This window comes from Vanellus vanellus, assembly GCF_965231255.1.
Source record: "Vanellus vanellus genome assembly, chromosome: 5".
Lineage (NCBI taxonomy): Eukaryota > Metazoa > Chordata > Aves > Charadriiformes > Charadriidae > Vanellus > Vanellus vanellus.
Genome location: NC_138910.1, coordinates 29,651,967 through 29,667,711, shown reverse-complemented (window position 1 = coordinate 29,667,711; position 15,745 = coordinate 29,651,967). Strand labels below are relative to the sequence as shown.

Sequence of the window (15,745 nt, the reverse complement as noted above, 5' to 3'; positions counted from 1 at the left end):
TTCTCCCCAGGAGTGATAATGTTACAAGACATATGAACTACCCCTTGATTCAGAAAGGGAATCCAAGAAGTTCACAGACTTAGGAAAGACGCCAGAAAAATTTAAAAAGAATTTGTCAACGAAGTTCAGGAAAAGGTCTTCAGATAAGGAAAATCCACCCCAGAGAACTACAGAAGGACACCCAGTTGCACAGAGAGGGAGTACCATAAACAATCAGGAATCTCACAGTTGATCTGCCTTTACATGAATTCAGCTTTTTAGTTCTATCAAAGGAGTGGAAAAAGGCAACGTGCAACGGACTACAAAGTGGCAGAATGAAACTTCAGGGTTTTCTGACATCGGAAGAGACTGCTGAATAACTTAAGTTTTCTAGAAAGTTTAAGGTTTCTTACGGCAGCTTATTCATGGCTTGTGAAAAATCACAATCTTATGTGACATTTCCTTGAAAGTTCTTATAATACAAGAACTGCAAGTTGTACAATACCATGGCGTGCTTTATGGAACTTATATTTAATAAGTTAAGTTGGTACAGTAATGACAGCACTATGGGCTTATTTTTTTTCTTACTATGGCCTGAAAAGTTTAAGAAAAAATAAATTATTTCTACTGCGCAAGCACAAAGAATGTCAAAGCTTTTCCTTTCTTTTTTTTTTAAATCTGCATAATTTTTTTTTTTAGTGTTATCTTCAATATTCCTGGTAATGGAAGTGGAAAAAGTAGCAAAAAGAAAAAGTAAGAAATATTTATAGTTTTCAAAATATATATTGTTTAAGTCTCCACACTCCACAAGACAAGTGGCACTTACCCTTATTAGAAAGGCTATCTTTTTCAGATTACACCACCTGCACTGAAAAGAAAGTTACAGCTCTTCCAGCAGATGACTCAGCTACATACACTGCCTGGCAAAGAACAATCCCTAATTCATCATTGTACAACTTGGAGTCAGTGCATACAAAGTAGTGTCTTAATTTGCAACTCTCTTAGTCACCACAGTTTCTGTAAGCTGACTTAATTTACTGCCCATACTACTTTCAAGTTGCTGACTTTTCCTCCAAAATCGGCAAACAGCTTACCCGACTTCTGTCCGGCCAACAAACCAACTTTGCTTTCATCTGCCACTGGAGGAATAAAAGAAAAGACACAAAGATCAGAAACTTATTTAAATTCACAAGCCTTTGAAACACTGTCAAATTATTTCTGACACATAGCATCCTGAATCTTTAAATTATAATCATTTGTAAAAAGCCTTTTTTTTTACCTAATCCACCCGGGGTGCTTCAAAGTCCAAGTATCTGAATGAAAGCCCACTGAAACCAATAAAAGGACTACCAGCAGCCCTTGCGGGTTACAGATCAGGACCTCAGCACTTACACACTCAAAACTGAGTTGTCAGAAGATGAACTGCATTTGTAAATAACTCATCTTGCCAGACAAATCACAGGGGATAGGAGAGCTGTAACATTTTCAGATCCAAAACCTCAATTGGTCGAAAGAATCTAGATGTGGAAACCTTCCCACCTCCAAGGCACCTCACTGACTCACAGGACCCTCTGCAGACAATTAGGTGTCCCCAGAACCGATCTTTTGGAAGAATTATGCTTTTTTCTGTGTTATGATTTATTTTATCTGTAAACCATACCTTTGTAGTATTTCACAATATCTTATAAAGATAGATGTTTATGGTAGCAGCAGTTTGCAGACAGACTAGTGGTAGAGCAAATTCCGAATGTAACAAAAATTGTAATTTTTCTTCAGTAACTATACTTCAGTTTATTATCATATATCTCAAGAAACTAATTAAAATACTCTCCCAGAGGGCTGAGGGGAAGAACCAATCACCATTTCTTAAAATGAATTCTATGCAAAGAAATGGTGCTAATGTAATGTTAGGGATGATAAAACAAGCACAGGAAATGAATGTTAGGGTTGAAAGCTTATCCTTCAACCCTGCCTGCCCAAGCACTCCCTTATATTATGTCTTAAAATGTGATCGCTTTATACTATCAAAAACATTGTCAAGTCATACCAAAAATGCTATAAATGGGAACTCTTACACAAGCTTTGCATAGTGGTCACCATAACAAGTTTACATACAGGGTTATCTGCAATGATACAGGAAGGTGCTATTTTCTACCCAGGAAAGAGCCGTGCAGTACTTAGCGACATTTAGAGGTACTACTGGGAAAATAATCACAGTAAATGTTTTCTTATATTGCCTCCCCACTTCACTTTTAGGGAAGCTTTCCCCTCTCAAAACCAGCATCAGATTCAGGACTGGGATTCGCAACTGGAATCATGAATCCACAACGGACCATTGTATGTCTTCTACACCTTTATAATCTGATTGTCATCTGATTATCGGTAAAACTGACATAGTGTAGTTTTGTTGTGGGACGTAGATCCTAATAAAGTATGACTAATACTGTATGTGGCATTACACAGAGATGCTGCAAAACAAACCAGCAGTGGGGCTAGTCAAAATCAGAAGTGCAACCAAAATTCAAGTACAATTCTGTACTCCTTTGTCCTTTAACCTTTCTTCTAGTTTTTTCTAGTCCCTGGGAACGATAACTACTTACCTCCTTGCTATGCAGTCTGATCCTATAACACAAAATGACCGGACAAGGATTTGCTACAAGGATAGTTCAAACTCCTATTCCTCCTCCCTCCCCCAGAATTTATCTCTAAGCAGAGCAACCGTGGAAAACTTTAGTCCCAAAGGTTAGTGTTTTGACAAGTTATGATTGTGTGAAAACAAGGGATTATAATGGAAACTGATTTGCAACCTTAATTATAGCAGTCACTAATGGCAACCACTATAATATATGATAATTACTTGGAGTAGGTTATGTTACAGTACATAGGAGCTTTAAAAAAACAGATACCAAGGTTCACAGCATTTTTTAAAAGCTATGCTGATGACTTGGTTTGCCTGAAACTAAGTTTTACATTATTAAAAGGGATAAATCCATTTAACTTAATCATACTTTACACACCAACTTCACATACAAAAATTAGATTTTAATACTGGAGGGAAAAAAGGAAGAATAAAATGATTAGAAAATGAAAAATATTCTTACCAGAATACAAGGCTAGCATTATGAGTTTAAGCGCACACACACACAAAAATTGGGAAATGCAAAAATTAAAGTTTTATATAAAAGTTTGAGCAAAAAATATGTGCCCTTCCACAGGGAGATTTCCATTTCATGGGATATTACGCTTAGGCAATTACTTCTGGGTTTGCCATCTTTTGTTAGACTGAACAGGAGGAGCACAGACAAGTCAGTTGGATAAGAATCCCATTCCTTCCCTTGTTTCCTCTGGGAACAAGGAGAAGATGACGGAAAAGAAGGAAAAGGCTAATGTGAGATAGATGCTTCATGCCAAAGTTGAAAACTTTGTATCTGAAGATTTCATTTAAGAAGTTTATAAGATGTCCTGTTCCACAAAAGAGCATTTGAAAACACTGCTCTGCATGATGTTAAAAATTCATGAAATCCTTCAGTTATGACAAAAATAGTATTTCTCTGGCTATCTTCCTTGGCTTTTGAAAAAAGCAAGAGTGAAGCAGAAATTTCTTTTCTAAGATTCTACTAGTGTTGGCCTATCTTTGCAGAAAGGCACCTGAAAGATTGTAAACAGAAAAAAAATAGTCTACTCTTAAAACTCAAGTAAATAAAATAATTCTAATTATTTTTATATTGCAACATCAAAGAGTAATTACATTGCAACTAACTATGAAAAATTTCAGCTCAAGAGGATCACACTTGGGAACGTGCAGTGCCAGACTGGAATATAGCAGGAAAACATTCATAACAAAATTTCAACTGTAATTATTTTTATGAGGACACTAGAAATACTACATATTCTTGAGTTAGAATTGTTAAATGCAAAGCATTTTTTAAAATGGAACCACCTAATTTGGGGACTGTAAACACAAAACTCAAACAAAAATCTGGGAAGAATCAATGCAAGGGAGTAAATACATTCACAAACAAGAAGAAACTTGTTAACTTGTAAATCAAACAAATATTTCACTTTCTGAAATGTCCCTGGTACTCCAGGGGATGTTAGTTCATGAAGTTTTTAATGTTCATCAGTATAAAACATGCTAGTTCTTTTAAAGTAACATCTATAATTTAAGAACTGCATTTTCACCACAGAAGCCAGTTGCATATTCATCGTCAGTACTCAAAGTAATTGCTGAAATAAAAGTGACAGAAGTTCTACAGCTATTTAATAAAAACAGAGATATTTGGGGGACTAGCAAGACCACAGGTTATGAATGATGGAATATTACTAAAACAAACGCATCTTTCCAGCTGATAGCAAACAACCCAAACTTCTTTTTTTAAACTATGCCAACCACAACAAACGGTAAGAGGACCCCAACCCTCTACGCCATGAATAATCAGATGTACTGGGATTTCCTGTGGTAATATTCTAGAGTGCTGTTTTGCTTTAAGAAAATAAGTAGGATTGCTCAGCAAAAAGCACCCAACAATGCATCCATGTTCTTCCACGTAATTTTTGGATTGCCATTTGTGTACCCTACTCAAGGTAACCAAGGCAGCCATTTTATTCAAATTGCAGGATTTTCAGTGGTTTAGTACACAACAAGCCTTCTGTACCGCCTCAAAGTATGCACCAAAATACAATCCAGGTTTACTTAAAGGTCAACCAACTACTTCCCGACTATGGTTTAGAGAAGCACAAATCAATGCTGCTGCCAATTGTGATAACCAATTTCTGTCTTTTTGCCCAGTTCAATCATTGTACCATTATACTATTTTTCCCCCAAACAAGGAGTTACTACTATTCATAAGATACAGCTTACTACTATTCAACTTAGTGCCTCTTTTCTGAAGGATCTGTTTTGCACATTGACTAAGAACTACTTAAAATCTTCTAAACATGTGAAAGCTATTTATATTTCTGCTGGACGAACTGACACGTACCTTTGAAGACCAGCTGCGGTTCTGCACTCAGAAAAGAAGCAAACAAGCATTAAAATTACAATCAATGAGAAATAATAAGAACAGAGACCAAAATATCAAAGAATCTCCTAGAAAACAGAGTTCCTGATACCTTTATTAGTTGAGGAAGCCCAAGATAAAATTTTTATTATACGTTAATCAATTAACAAGGGCTGTATTCCCAAACCACATATAAATGATGCTTCTGTGCTTTTTGGAATCCACCATTCTATGGTATAAACACATGAAAATAAAGCAAAACTACAAATTAGTCACTGGGTTTTTTGATGAACTGTATCCTTCCCCAGCCCTTTCATCATAATGAAGGCACTGCATCATCAATTAATTTTAGTCAATGATAGTGCCAATGACATAATTCTCCTGGCATTTTTATTTTCTTGGTGAAGCGTTTCCCCATCTAGGAGCGGCATAAATCACTCGGAGAAATTGTGTCAAACGTTGGCTCACAACCATCACTTAGAAAATGCTGCTTGCTCTTCTAGGTTTGCCCTGTAGTACTGCATGCAAAGACCACAGGCTTTTATACTAAAGTCTACAGAAGCAATAAAATGTGTGTATTAGGAAGGGTAGACCTGCACTGTCTTAAAATATTTTCCTTCAATAATTCCCCCTCCTCTCCTCTTTAGTGACAGTGAAACTTCACATAAGGGCCCCATCTTTCCTGTTCTGGGATTATCTGGTTATCCACCAGCTACTCATTCTTGAAGTATTATGAGTCCTTGACAGATTCCTGTTCACATCAAAGTTGAAAAGCAGTGAGACTAGCAAAAAGCTTGCACAAGGGCCAAGGATAAATTATACTTATGCTGTAAAAAAGTTAACCCTTTTCCAAAATGGCATCTAACACAATATTTGGGATGCCCTGTTCAGCACATTAAAAGACAGGAATAAATCACATCCAAACCAAGATTCTGGATTCTTTTTCTCACCTGTACGAGGTTTTCTCTAATTAGTTTTTTCAGAACAATTTTGTTAGAACTGATTCAATGCTTCCATACAATTCTACTCAGAGAAGGTCCCCAAGGCATACATCTTGTGTGTCAGCACATGACGATGAAAATGCCTAGCTTGCATTCACTATTAATACTACTTCTTGTTGAAGAACGAGCAGTACAGGCGATGCTGTCCACTGGACACATTTACCTTAAAATGGAAGGTTTTCTCCTGGCAGAAAATACCATTGTTTTACAGTTTCCCCGCCAGTGTGATATAAATTTCTTCACTTTCTTCTAGTGGCACAACAAGTACTCATTCTTGAAGGTTACACTGCTAATTGAGGCCATCACAGCTTCTTTTACACTTTTGTTGTCTTCTCTAATCCTCTCTCACCTCTGTTCCAGAGAAACTGTACCCAGCTAAATCTGATCCAACTCCCCCGCCACACATTTCCCGCATGTCATTAACACTTCTTCCAAACTCCAAGGGTTAAACCACAAGTTCCTAATCTAATCTGTCATTCACTGGTTGAAAACATTGATAGGGAACAGATTTAAGACTAAGTGTGGAGAACAGATTTATAAGTGTTCTTAAAAGTTACTTCATTATCATCTGTACTTTTTTTCTCATAGTAGCTATACATTAACTTAATTGCTATTTTCTCCCCCTAACACGTCAATAATCTAAGTGCATTAACAGATCAGCTGACTCCAAACTTACACTAGAGCAGTGTAAGAAAACTACCACCTCAACCACATGTTACCATTTTCTCAGCTCTCTCACCATCACAGCTCATACGCTGGTCCCAGCCTGCTCCACAGCAAGCTTCCTTGAATCTGAGAAGATTTTCTACAAAACAAGTTAATATTCCCTCCTGCCCACTTCTGCCTTTATGCCACAGCTCACCTTCCCCTCAACTGCATCAATGCAGATTTAGTGGAAAACTGAGGAAAGGAATTGAGCTTGTTAAAAGCCGTTCTTTTCATACAGAATAAACCTAATTTCAGTCTCATTTCAATTCAATTCACAGTGTCCCTATTACTCAATAAATGATTTTGTTTCATTCCCTACTTATAGATCTTACAAACAGAAATTTGAAAGTCATTTAAACTAAGCAAACTATGCCGTGTTCAGTTCTAAAAATTTATTCTGCAGACTAGCCTCAGAAAATATACATCTAATCTGACAGTACTAGAAAGTTACTCATTACGTAAACTAGAATAATTTTAAAATCTCTCTTGGCCCTTGATCCCAAAGACAAATCACAGCCATAAGCAATATAGTTTTTCCTAAACCCATGACATTTTTGTTTTTGAATAGTCTTTCTCTTCAAGAGATTATTCGTTAAATTACTGTTATAAACCAGTAATATTGAAAAGCCTATTAGAATTCTGAGCTATCTTCTCCATTTCCTCATTAATATTCTAATGAGTGCAGTTCTAAATGCAGTTCTGACGTTGGGTTGCTTTGGGTAGAACCCAACAAATGTATTCCATACATACAACATGGTTAACAAAATGATGATTTTAAAATACCAAACCACTTTCTGTCCCACTAATACCATAACTCTCATTAAGGACCCCCAAGATGTATTCTTTTAAATTGTATCTGAATCAAAACATTGTTTCAACTGAAAAGTAATCTCCATTGGCTCTGCCTGGTCCTCATTTGGTTACATTTTGAGATATTTATTTCAATATCCAAAATTACACTTGGAGTAAGAACAAACTGTTTCAGAGCAAACAACGGAGCAGCTAATAGCTAGTACCATCTTGATTGCACTTTCCACATCCTTCTGGATGTCTAACACTAGTTTCTCTTTGTTTCGAGGTGTTTTAAAAGTATGAACTGTAGTCAAATGCATCCCTTCACTAACAAAGAAATTAGCATTTAGTTGAATATTGGCTTCCTTGCAGAATACTCCATACCTTACATCTTGTATATTCACTTGCTAATTATTCCTAAATACATAAATAAGTTGGTCGATCTCTTTAATAAATAAGCCCCAAGGTTAAGGGACTCTCAGTATGTCTAATGATGTTTTAGCAAATAATATTTCACTCACATTTAAAATCAAGTAAAGGACATTTCCATTTCTTCAGGCTGTAGAGTTTCATCAGTTAAGATCTATGGGGTTTTGCTTTTTATGGGGAAAGGGGAATTGAACAGCACCTTGGGATAGCGGTCATGGGTTATTATAAGAACATCTTCAAATATAACACAGTACTTTGCCTGAATTGATAGACAAAAAAATCGCTATATAGTCATATACTCACATGATTCAATTTCATGTTGCTTCAGGTTAAAACAAGCCACACTTTCATGTGTTTGAATACAATTCCCATGGCTGTAGTTTTTACAGTACATTTATGCATAGCCTAAATCACTCCTGTGCATAAAGATTTATGGAAAATAAGGGTGTTGGAGATAAAAAATAAAACACCTTCTTTCCTTTCTTTTTCCTAGAGTACACTTATTTTCACCTTCCAATACAACATGCAAAAAAAAAAAAAAAAAAAAAAATCTATATTGCCATTTGTTCTCCACAAATTTTACCTTTTCAATACAGCTAAAAGAAAGAAAAAACACTACTGAAAATGGATTCTGATGAATTATTTTTCTTCTCTGGACAACTGTGGTAATGTATGGGAAAATGTGCGTGTATAGAAGACTGTTAAGGGAAAATCATCCTTCCAATGACTTGTACAGAAATCATTGATTTCTTCTTCATTTTCAATCTGCTGTTACGTTTCAAAAAAAAGCATACCAGTTAAATGGGAAGGGACAACACAACATTTATTTCTAGCATTTCTGTATTTGTTTTGCTCATTTTTAAGACTATGCTATAAGCACAAATCCAAACTTGGCATGCACTCTAAATTTGTTGAGTACAGGTATGCACTCTAAGTCAGACTTTGGTTGGTCCAGCATGAATTCTTGAAATCACAGTATAAGGAGAATCTTTTCCTTGCTAACTTATCCAAACACCATCATCCACAACAAAAAAAATTTTACGCAACTGAGTGGATGTGTCAGGTGCCAGGATCTGTAGAAGGAAAGAGGTGGCTGTGCTCTTTTGTCACCACCAGTTCCAAATAAAAGTAGACAAGGCAAAGAAAGGATATACCATAAGACACAGGATATGAACTCTACCAGTGATCCAGAAAGTGCTGTCATTATCTCAACACAGCAGCAGGGAAGAACATTACGACTCATATGGAACTATAATATGGATATTATAGCTGATATGGAACTAATCTGTACCCTATTACTCTGAATGAAGCTGTAAATTTTGAAAAGCCTTTGACCACTGTGTAAATGATGGATGCTACAGCAGGGAACCAGTAACCCTGCCTCCACACACTTTGCGCAAGGACATCTGTACATATTGGGCAAGGTTCTGCTCATGTCTGCAAAACCAAAGAAATTGTAACAGTACTTGCCTTTTTGTATTTTTTTTTTAAATTTATACAACAGTAACTCACGCGTGCCACTGATTTTATTTTATTTTTTAAAGTAGATTCAAGCAAAAACTAACTCATCTGCAAATAACTCGAGTTCTTCAAATACACCAACTCCAGATAAGACTACTTTTGGATTCATGCTATATGTGAATTTAGCAGTTAAGACTTCTGTCAAATCATATAACTCATAGCACACGCATGACAGCATAGAACCCTGCCAAAACAGCCCAGTGGCAGTGGTTCATGCCTTCTGCTCCTGTCCAGCTGACCAATCTACAATACAGAAATGCACCAAGAATTAATAAACTAAACCATATCTGCCCTAACGGGCACCTTCTGCTGCATGCGCCAAGTACCCTTCAATGCAAGATTTGCTCTGGAGAGTGACAATGACAAATTGATGCAACAGGTTAGCTGTACTAAACACTTTTTGATCACCCATCCTTATTTCTTGATATTATTCACTGAGGATATTAATTTATAATTATTATTTTGTAAATAGATATGACTGGACAACAGTACTCAAAGGTTTCTGGGCCTAAAATATATAAAACTGGAAAGATAAACAACAATGTTAAATGGGTTTCCATTGTGAATCTATGTAATTATAGACTAGCCTTTACTTAACAGATTTGCTTCTTGTGTATACATCAACCCTCATCAAAGCCAGAAAGACCCTTACTATACAATTTCATTAGCTCCCCATTTTAATGAATTTCCGATTTACTCAAAGTTCCCAATCCATAGCAATATCTGGATTCTCTCTTGGGTCTCTCACGTTTAAAATTTTGTTATATGCCTTTGATGATCCTTCTGATGGTGATGACATTATGTAATTCATGCTTTTGTAATCTTGTAATTAGGGAATGGATGCACTACACAAGTTTCAAGGTAAAGTAGAATGTTTCCTAACTGAACAGCAGTACAGATTTCACATTTATGCCCTGTATTACACCAATTCTGTTGTCTACTGAGTTCATGATGTTATGCTGGTCTAGAAACATCCAGGTGATTTCTGGACCTTGTAACCTGAAAGGCTGGCTCCAGATCTGCAGAGGCACCTGATTCTGAGACAACTTGGTTTAAAATGAAAAAAAAAACTGCATCTAAGTAACATTTTGTAAGGTCTCAGAGCTCTCTTCCCGGACTCTAATTCTGTGATTTTTCTGTTCATCATGTTATATTTACTTTGGAAGGGATTGGCAAAACTTGAGAACAAAAGAAAAATAATAACTGGGCAGCACCCCATGACTGCTTGGAAAAAGAGGGCCTAGCCGTTATCAAGCATTTTCAGATACGGGACACCTCCTCTTTGTCACCAAATCTGCTGCATAGTTCCTCTGTGGTGCTGAACAAATCTTTCTCAAAGCCTCAGCTCTGGGTCTGGAAGATGAAGACAGCAGCGCTTCCCATCTTTTTGTTTATTGTGGCAAACAATGCACTGAAATCAATAACGGGTACACAGCTGCATGTTGGGATGAGAAGTTATTATGCGTCATGGACACAGTTAAGTAATGGGTGAAATATAAAAACAAACCAAGAAATAGATTTCCTTCCCCAAACATCCAGTTTGGAGTGTGCATTATATGAATGCTCTATTTACAAGCACAACTTTATATAAAAAAATTATTGGGATTTTATTTGCATTTGAAGCATTTTATATTGCAGTTACTTCATTTAAGATTTTCATATTTCTTTTACCCTTTCAGCCAGAAGCTTCTGCTTAAAAATCTTTCAAAAGGTAAAAAAGTCAAACATGATACTTCAAAGCTTGCTAGAAAACAAATGAAAAAAGTCCTAGCTTTCATCTTCCTCAGTTTCTTTATTTGCCAAGCTATGTACAAGCAATTTGACTTCATCTATTGTTATTTATGTAACACAGGATGGGTGCAGTTATTTCATAGTCCCTCCAGTTCTTTAAATGATTATCTCAGGTAGCAGATTTACCTTCACATCATCATATACAAGAAGGACAAAACATTAGTGCCTCCCATCAGACTGATTATTATCCCTTTTGGTTTTTACTTTCATAGCAGAGGGGGCATTTTTGACAGCTACCTTCTACGAGCAACAATTTTTGAAAGATCTCAAAGACATCTTTGTACCCAATTTTTACTTTATTTTTTGCACCCTATTTTATTTTAGTTTTTACCACTATGATTTAGCCACTCTCATAGATTCTCAAAGCATTGTTTCTGGGTGTCAAGAGCAGACTGCTTATACGAATTTGAATCTCACAACATAAATGAACACAGACCAGGACCAAAGGAACTACAAGTTACCTGGTAGTTCTGAACACGCTCTCAAGCACACTCCCATTGCCTAATTTTACAGTGGTGCTTGTAAGCATTCTTTCTAGTGACTTGTGTGGGAGCTGTAAGTAAACCTTTCTAAAAGATGATTCAGTAAAGTTGAACATTATTTCTTCTTCATTTTGACTCAAGCCTGTAAACACATTCCCTTGTTGAGGAGCGTTTCCGTTCTTAAAAAAAAGATCACCTAAAGCATTACTCTTTGTCAAAATGGTGGAGCAGAACTGCAAAAGGATGAACTTCTGGTCTGGTCATGCCGTAGCTTTAAAACTCTGCCATAAGAACTCCCCTAAATGAACCCTTATCCATTCTTATTCTGTGTTAATAACTGTTTGAATTCCCTTACACTCCATTAGAGAAGTACATACATTTTGTGTGACATTAAAATATTACATTAAGATGACAATAATAAACGACAATACAAAAGCTAAGACTAACATAGAGCATTTCAGGAAAAAAAAACACTACCACCAAAAAGCTACCTTGAAACTGTATATGAAATGAAACATTTTCTGTTAATGATGTACAAAATCTGATCCAACAAAACACACAAATCTATGATTAAAGACATCCTAATCATAGGTCTCAAAGTTATTCCATCAACACTTGAATTTGAAAAAAACAGATAAAGAACGAGTGCCACAAAGAAGAATTAAAAGGAAAAAGAAAAGCTTATTTAGTTTTGTTTGAGGCTTAAGAACTTTGCGAATTTTTCCTTGAATTCTCATTAAAACATGACTCGATTTTCAACTGCAATAACCCTTCAATCTTCCACCCGCAAATGCTTTACCGGTATTGAAAGCACCATTTACTTACTGCGTCACCCACCCTGCAAGACTTTCTGCGCAGTGTTGATGGGTAGAGGACCATAACCTTTCCACTCTTCAAGCATTTATAAAGATCTACTGCAACTCTTTGATTGCCTATGTTTGTCATTGTCAATAAAGAAATATACAACTTGTCTTATGGAATTAGCCTTTGTCCAGTGTAGTTTTGCAATCATTTATATTCTTTACAAAAATGACGTTTGTTATTGCTGTTTTACTATATTTTTTAGACATAAAAAACTTGCATAGCAATTCTTTCTGCTCATTTCTAAAAATGCTCTTTTCCTCAGCTAAGATTACAATACAATGGATAGAATGCCCTTTAAGAAAAAAAAACCACCAAACACAACCTTTCTTCAGCTTCAATAAAAAGGGTACTTGCAATTAGATGCTACAGGAGGCAGATCATTGTCCCCATCACTGCAGCTCCTCTGCAGAACTTACTGCCTGACGTTTGTGTTTAAGAAACAAAAGCAAGAAACAGAGATGGTGCAGATGGGCTAAGGCTAAAAAGCTGACCTGTATGTCACCCCACCCCTTCTTACCCAGATCCATGCTTTTTGAGGCTTTCAGATTAATTGATTCAGACTGCTTGGCTGGTGTCAAAGATCTGAAGTTGATGTGCTGATCTGTTAAATGCACTGCTGAATTTATGATGGGGCTGCAGAGGAAAAAAAAAAAAAAAAAAAAGAGACATGTAAAATATTTAGGCACCAGTTCAAAATACAAGCGAACTAATTAAAGTATGCACAAATATACATGCGTTTCTTCCTCCAGTTGCTTACAGCCATGTGTTTTAAAATCAGTTATTGGTCCTCAACTTTCTTTTCTGAGACTTAGCACCTCCAGTCACTTGGTTTTAATCATGGATGCAAATATAAATGTAAATGCTTAGTGATAATTGCTTTTAAACAATTCATATTTTATTTAGCAGAAGAAATGAGGAACACACCAGTACCTGCTTTTTTTTTTTTTTTTTTTTTTTTTTTTTGCATTTTGCTAGTTCTGTTTAACCACTGAATTTCCAAATAACATGCTACAGAAACTTGGAAAAATACTGCCAATGTACGCGGCTCAATTCTACTTCATCTGCTAATAAAAGTTATTTTATAGCCTTGCACCACTTCTGCAGAGGCTGGAGCCTGGAGGTCTTATAAAGGGTGTCATAACACTGAAGAATTCCAAGGTATCATGGTTTGGGTTGTTTTGTTTGTTTGTTTGTTTGTTTTTGTTTGGTTTTTTTGTTTTGTTTGGTTTTTTTAAATTATTTTACTTCAAGTTAAGCAAATATTTAAACATTTTGCCATTCCACCTAAGTGAAACTTAAGGTAACTTTCACCTATGAGGAGTCAAAACACCTTACTGCCACGCATCTGAAATCTTTCAGTTAGAAACACAAATATATATATTTTTTAAATACTCTAAAACCAAAAAGCAGTTCTAAAATTAAAAAAGTCTTTCCAAACGGTTCAATCAAGTTTTACAGTGTTAAAACACTTTCCCCGTTTTTTTGCTGAAATGCATTTTCAGTGAAATCAGCGTGACTTGATAGAACAATTCCATTTCAATGGAAATTTCCAAATTGAAAACCAATACAATGCTGGAAAAAAAGTCAGGGTTGGAGAAAGGGTCTGCAAATTTATCATAATTTTAATACATCATTATCATTTAAGAGAATGTTTTTGCTCCCAGCTTATTGAAAAATTAGGAACAGATTCTAGCAAACAACTGCAGTTGAGAATTTAATGCAGAGTTCCATTAGCCTATGTAGACTTTTGTTTGTTTACCATGTCATACATACCTGCCTAGGAAACCAGAAATTATGAAATTACTCTATGTTAGCAAAAGTAAAATAGTTACAAGAGTCTTCACTGTATGAAGAATTCAAGGTATCCATAATAAAATATATCTACTCTTCAATACTATGCACAACCAGTCATTTTAAAAGGTAGTTTTTAATCACATCCATGCACTCAAGGACAGAAGCGTAGCTAAGTTTTTAGTTGAAATGCATACTTTCCTAATATCACTGCAATAAAACAGTTGCATGACTATCAAAACTGAATACAATCAAAAAGAGTATACAGAGTTCAACATTGAAATGTCAGCATCAGAAGTCTGATAGGATGAAAGAATGCTTTGATTTGAATACTGTGCTACTTGAGACAAAGTATATGCCATCCCAAGCTCCAACATGTGTACACTTTTTTCTGCACTTCCAAATTTCTGTATTTACTAAGGAAATCAAAGCTTGTAGCTGCCATCAAGCACATCAGCCTTTACAAAAGGTATTCTTGAAATATCTGAAAAATCTACCCGATGCATTTACAACCGGTAAAGTGTCCATTATTTTTTCCTATGCACATTTCAACATTCAAACTTACTGAAGTTTCATTTTGTAACCTCAAGAATGTCTTTGGCTGATGTGCAGCATAAGAAAACTCAGTTTCCTACAAAGCTTTAAGAGACTTCAGGCACTGCATCTACACATAGCACCCACTGGTATAGTTTTAAATTCACTATTTTTTTTTATTTTTTTTTCAATTGGGGTTATCTTCTGGCATTCTTTTTGTTTTACTGAACACATGCTTGGTATTGTGATCCATATTATCATGGGCAGCAGGTGTACTGCAGCTTATGAACAACTGAAATGAACAATGTACTAAATGCTAAAATAACGTTCCCAACTTATAAAGGATCATCCAGGTGACCAAAAACAGTGGTGTAAATTTTTACAAAATAAAAAGTGAAATTAAAACTAGTATCACAACCACTAATGAGCAATTAGGGCTGTAACTATTAAGAATAGCCAATGTCCAACCTATGATTATAATCCTCATTCAGCAGATCCTCACTGGGATGCGGTGGGAGAGGTGGAGGGGTTTCATTTTCACCATTGCGACGATCAGACACTGGCAACTCTGAAATAAAATTTAAAAAGGGGTTAAATAAGCTGCAGAAACAAGTACATTACACCAATTCATTGATCAATGACTGGACTGGAAGGCCTCAAGCAATGCTGAAGTGAGTCACAAATTATTCAAATCCCTAAACTAACTAAACTGGAATTAAAATCACACCAAGCAGAAAATATACCCCTTGGGATTTCCTGAAGGGCTGATTTTCAGATTTGCATATGCATAATTAAAGATAAATATAGGGAAACTTTGTGCTTATAGTGAAGTTGAGCACAAGGCACAAATTGC

At 35.8% G+C, this 15,745-nt stretch overlaps 1 protein-coding gene across 1 annotated transcript in view; it reads right to left on the bottom strand.

The window, feature by feature from the left end:
• The window catches only part of PARD3B (par-3 family cell polarity regulator beta), a gene marked incomplete at its 5' end in the record, with an annotated part of 298,721 nt that overhangs the window by 179,229 nt on the left and 103,747 nt on the right, over window positions 1-15,745 (bottom strand). The window contains 3 exons of the mRNA XM_082483978.1: window positions 1,074-1,118; window positions 13,085-13,200; window positions 15,361-15,460. Of these exons, the coding sequence (XP_082340104.1) occupies window positions 1,074-1,118; window positions 13,085-13,200; window positions 15,361-15,460 (261 nt within the window). The remainder of the gene's footprint in view (window positions 1-1,073; window positions 1,119-13,084; window positions 13,201-15,360; window positions 15,461-15,745) is intronic.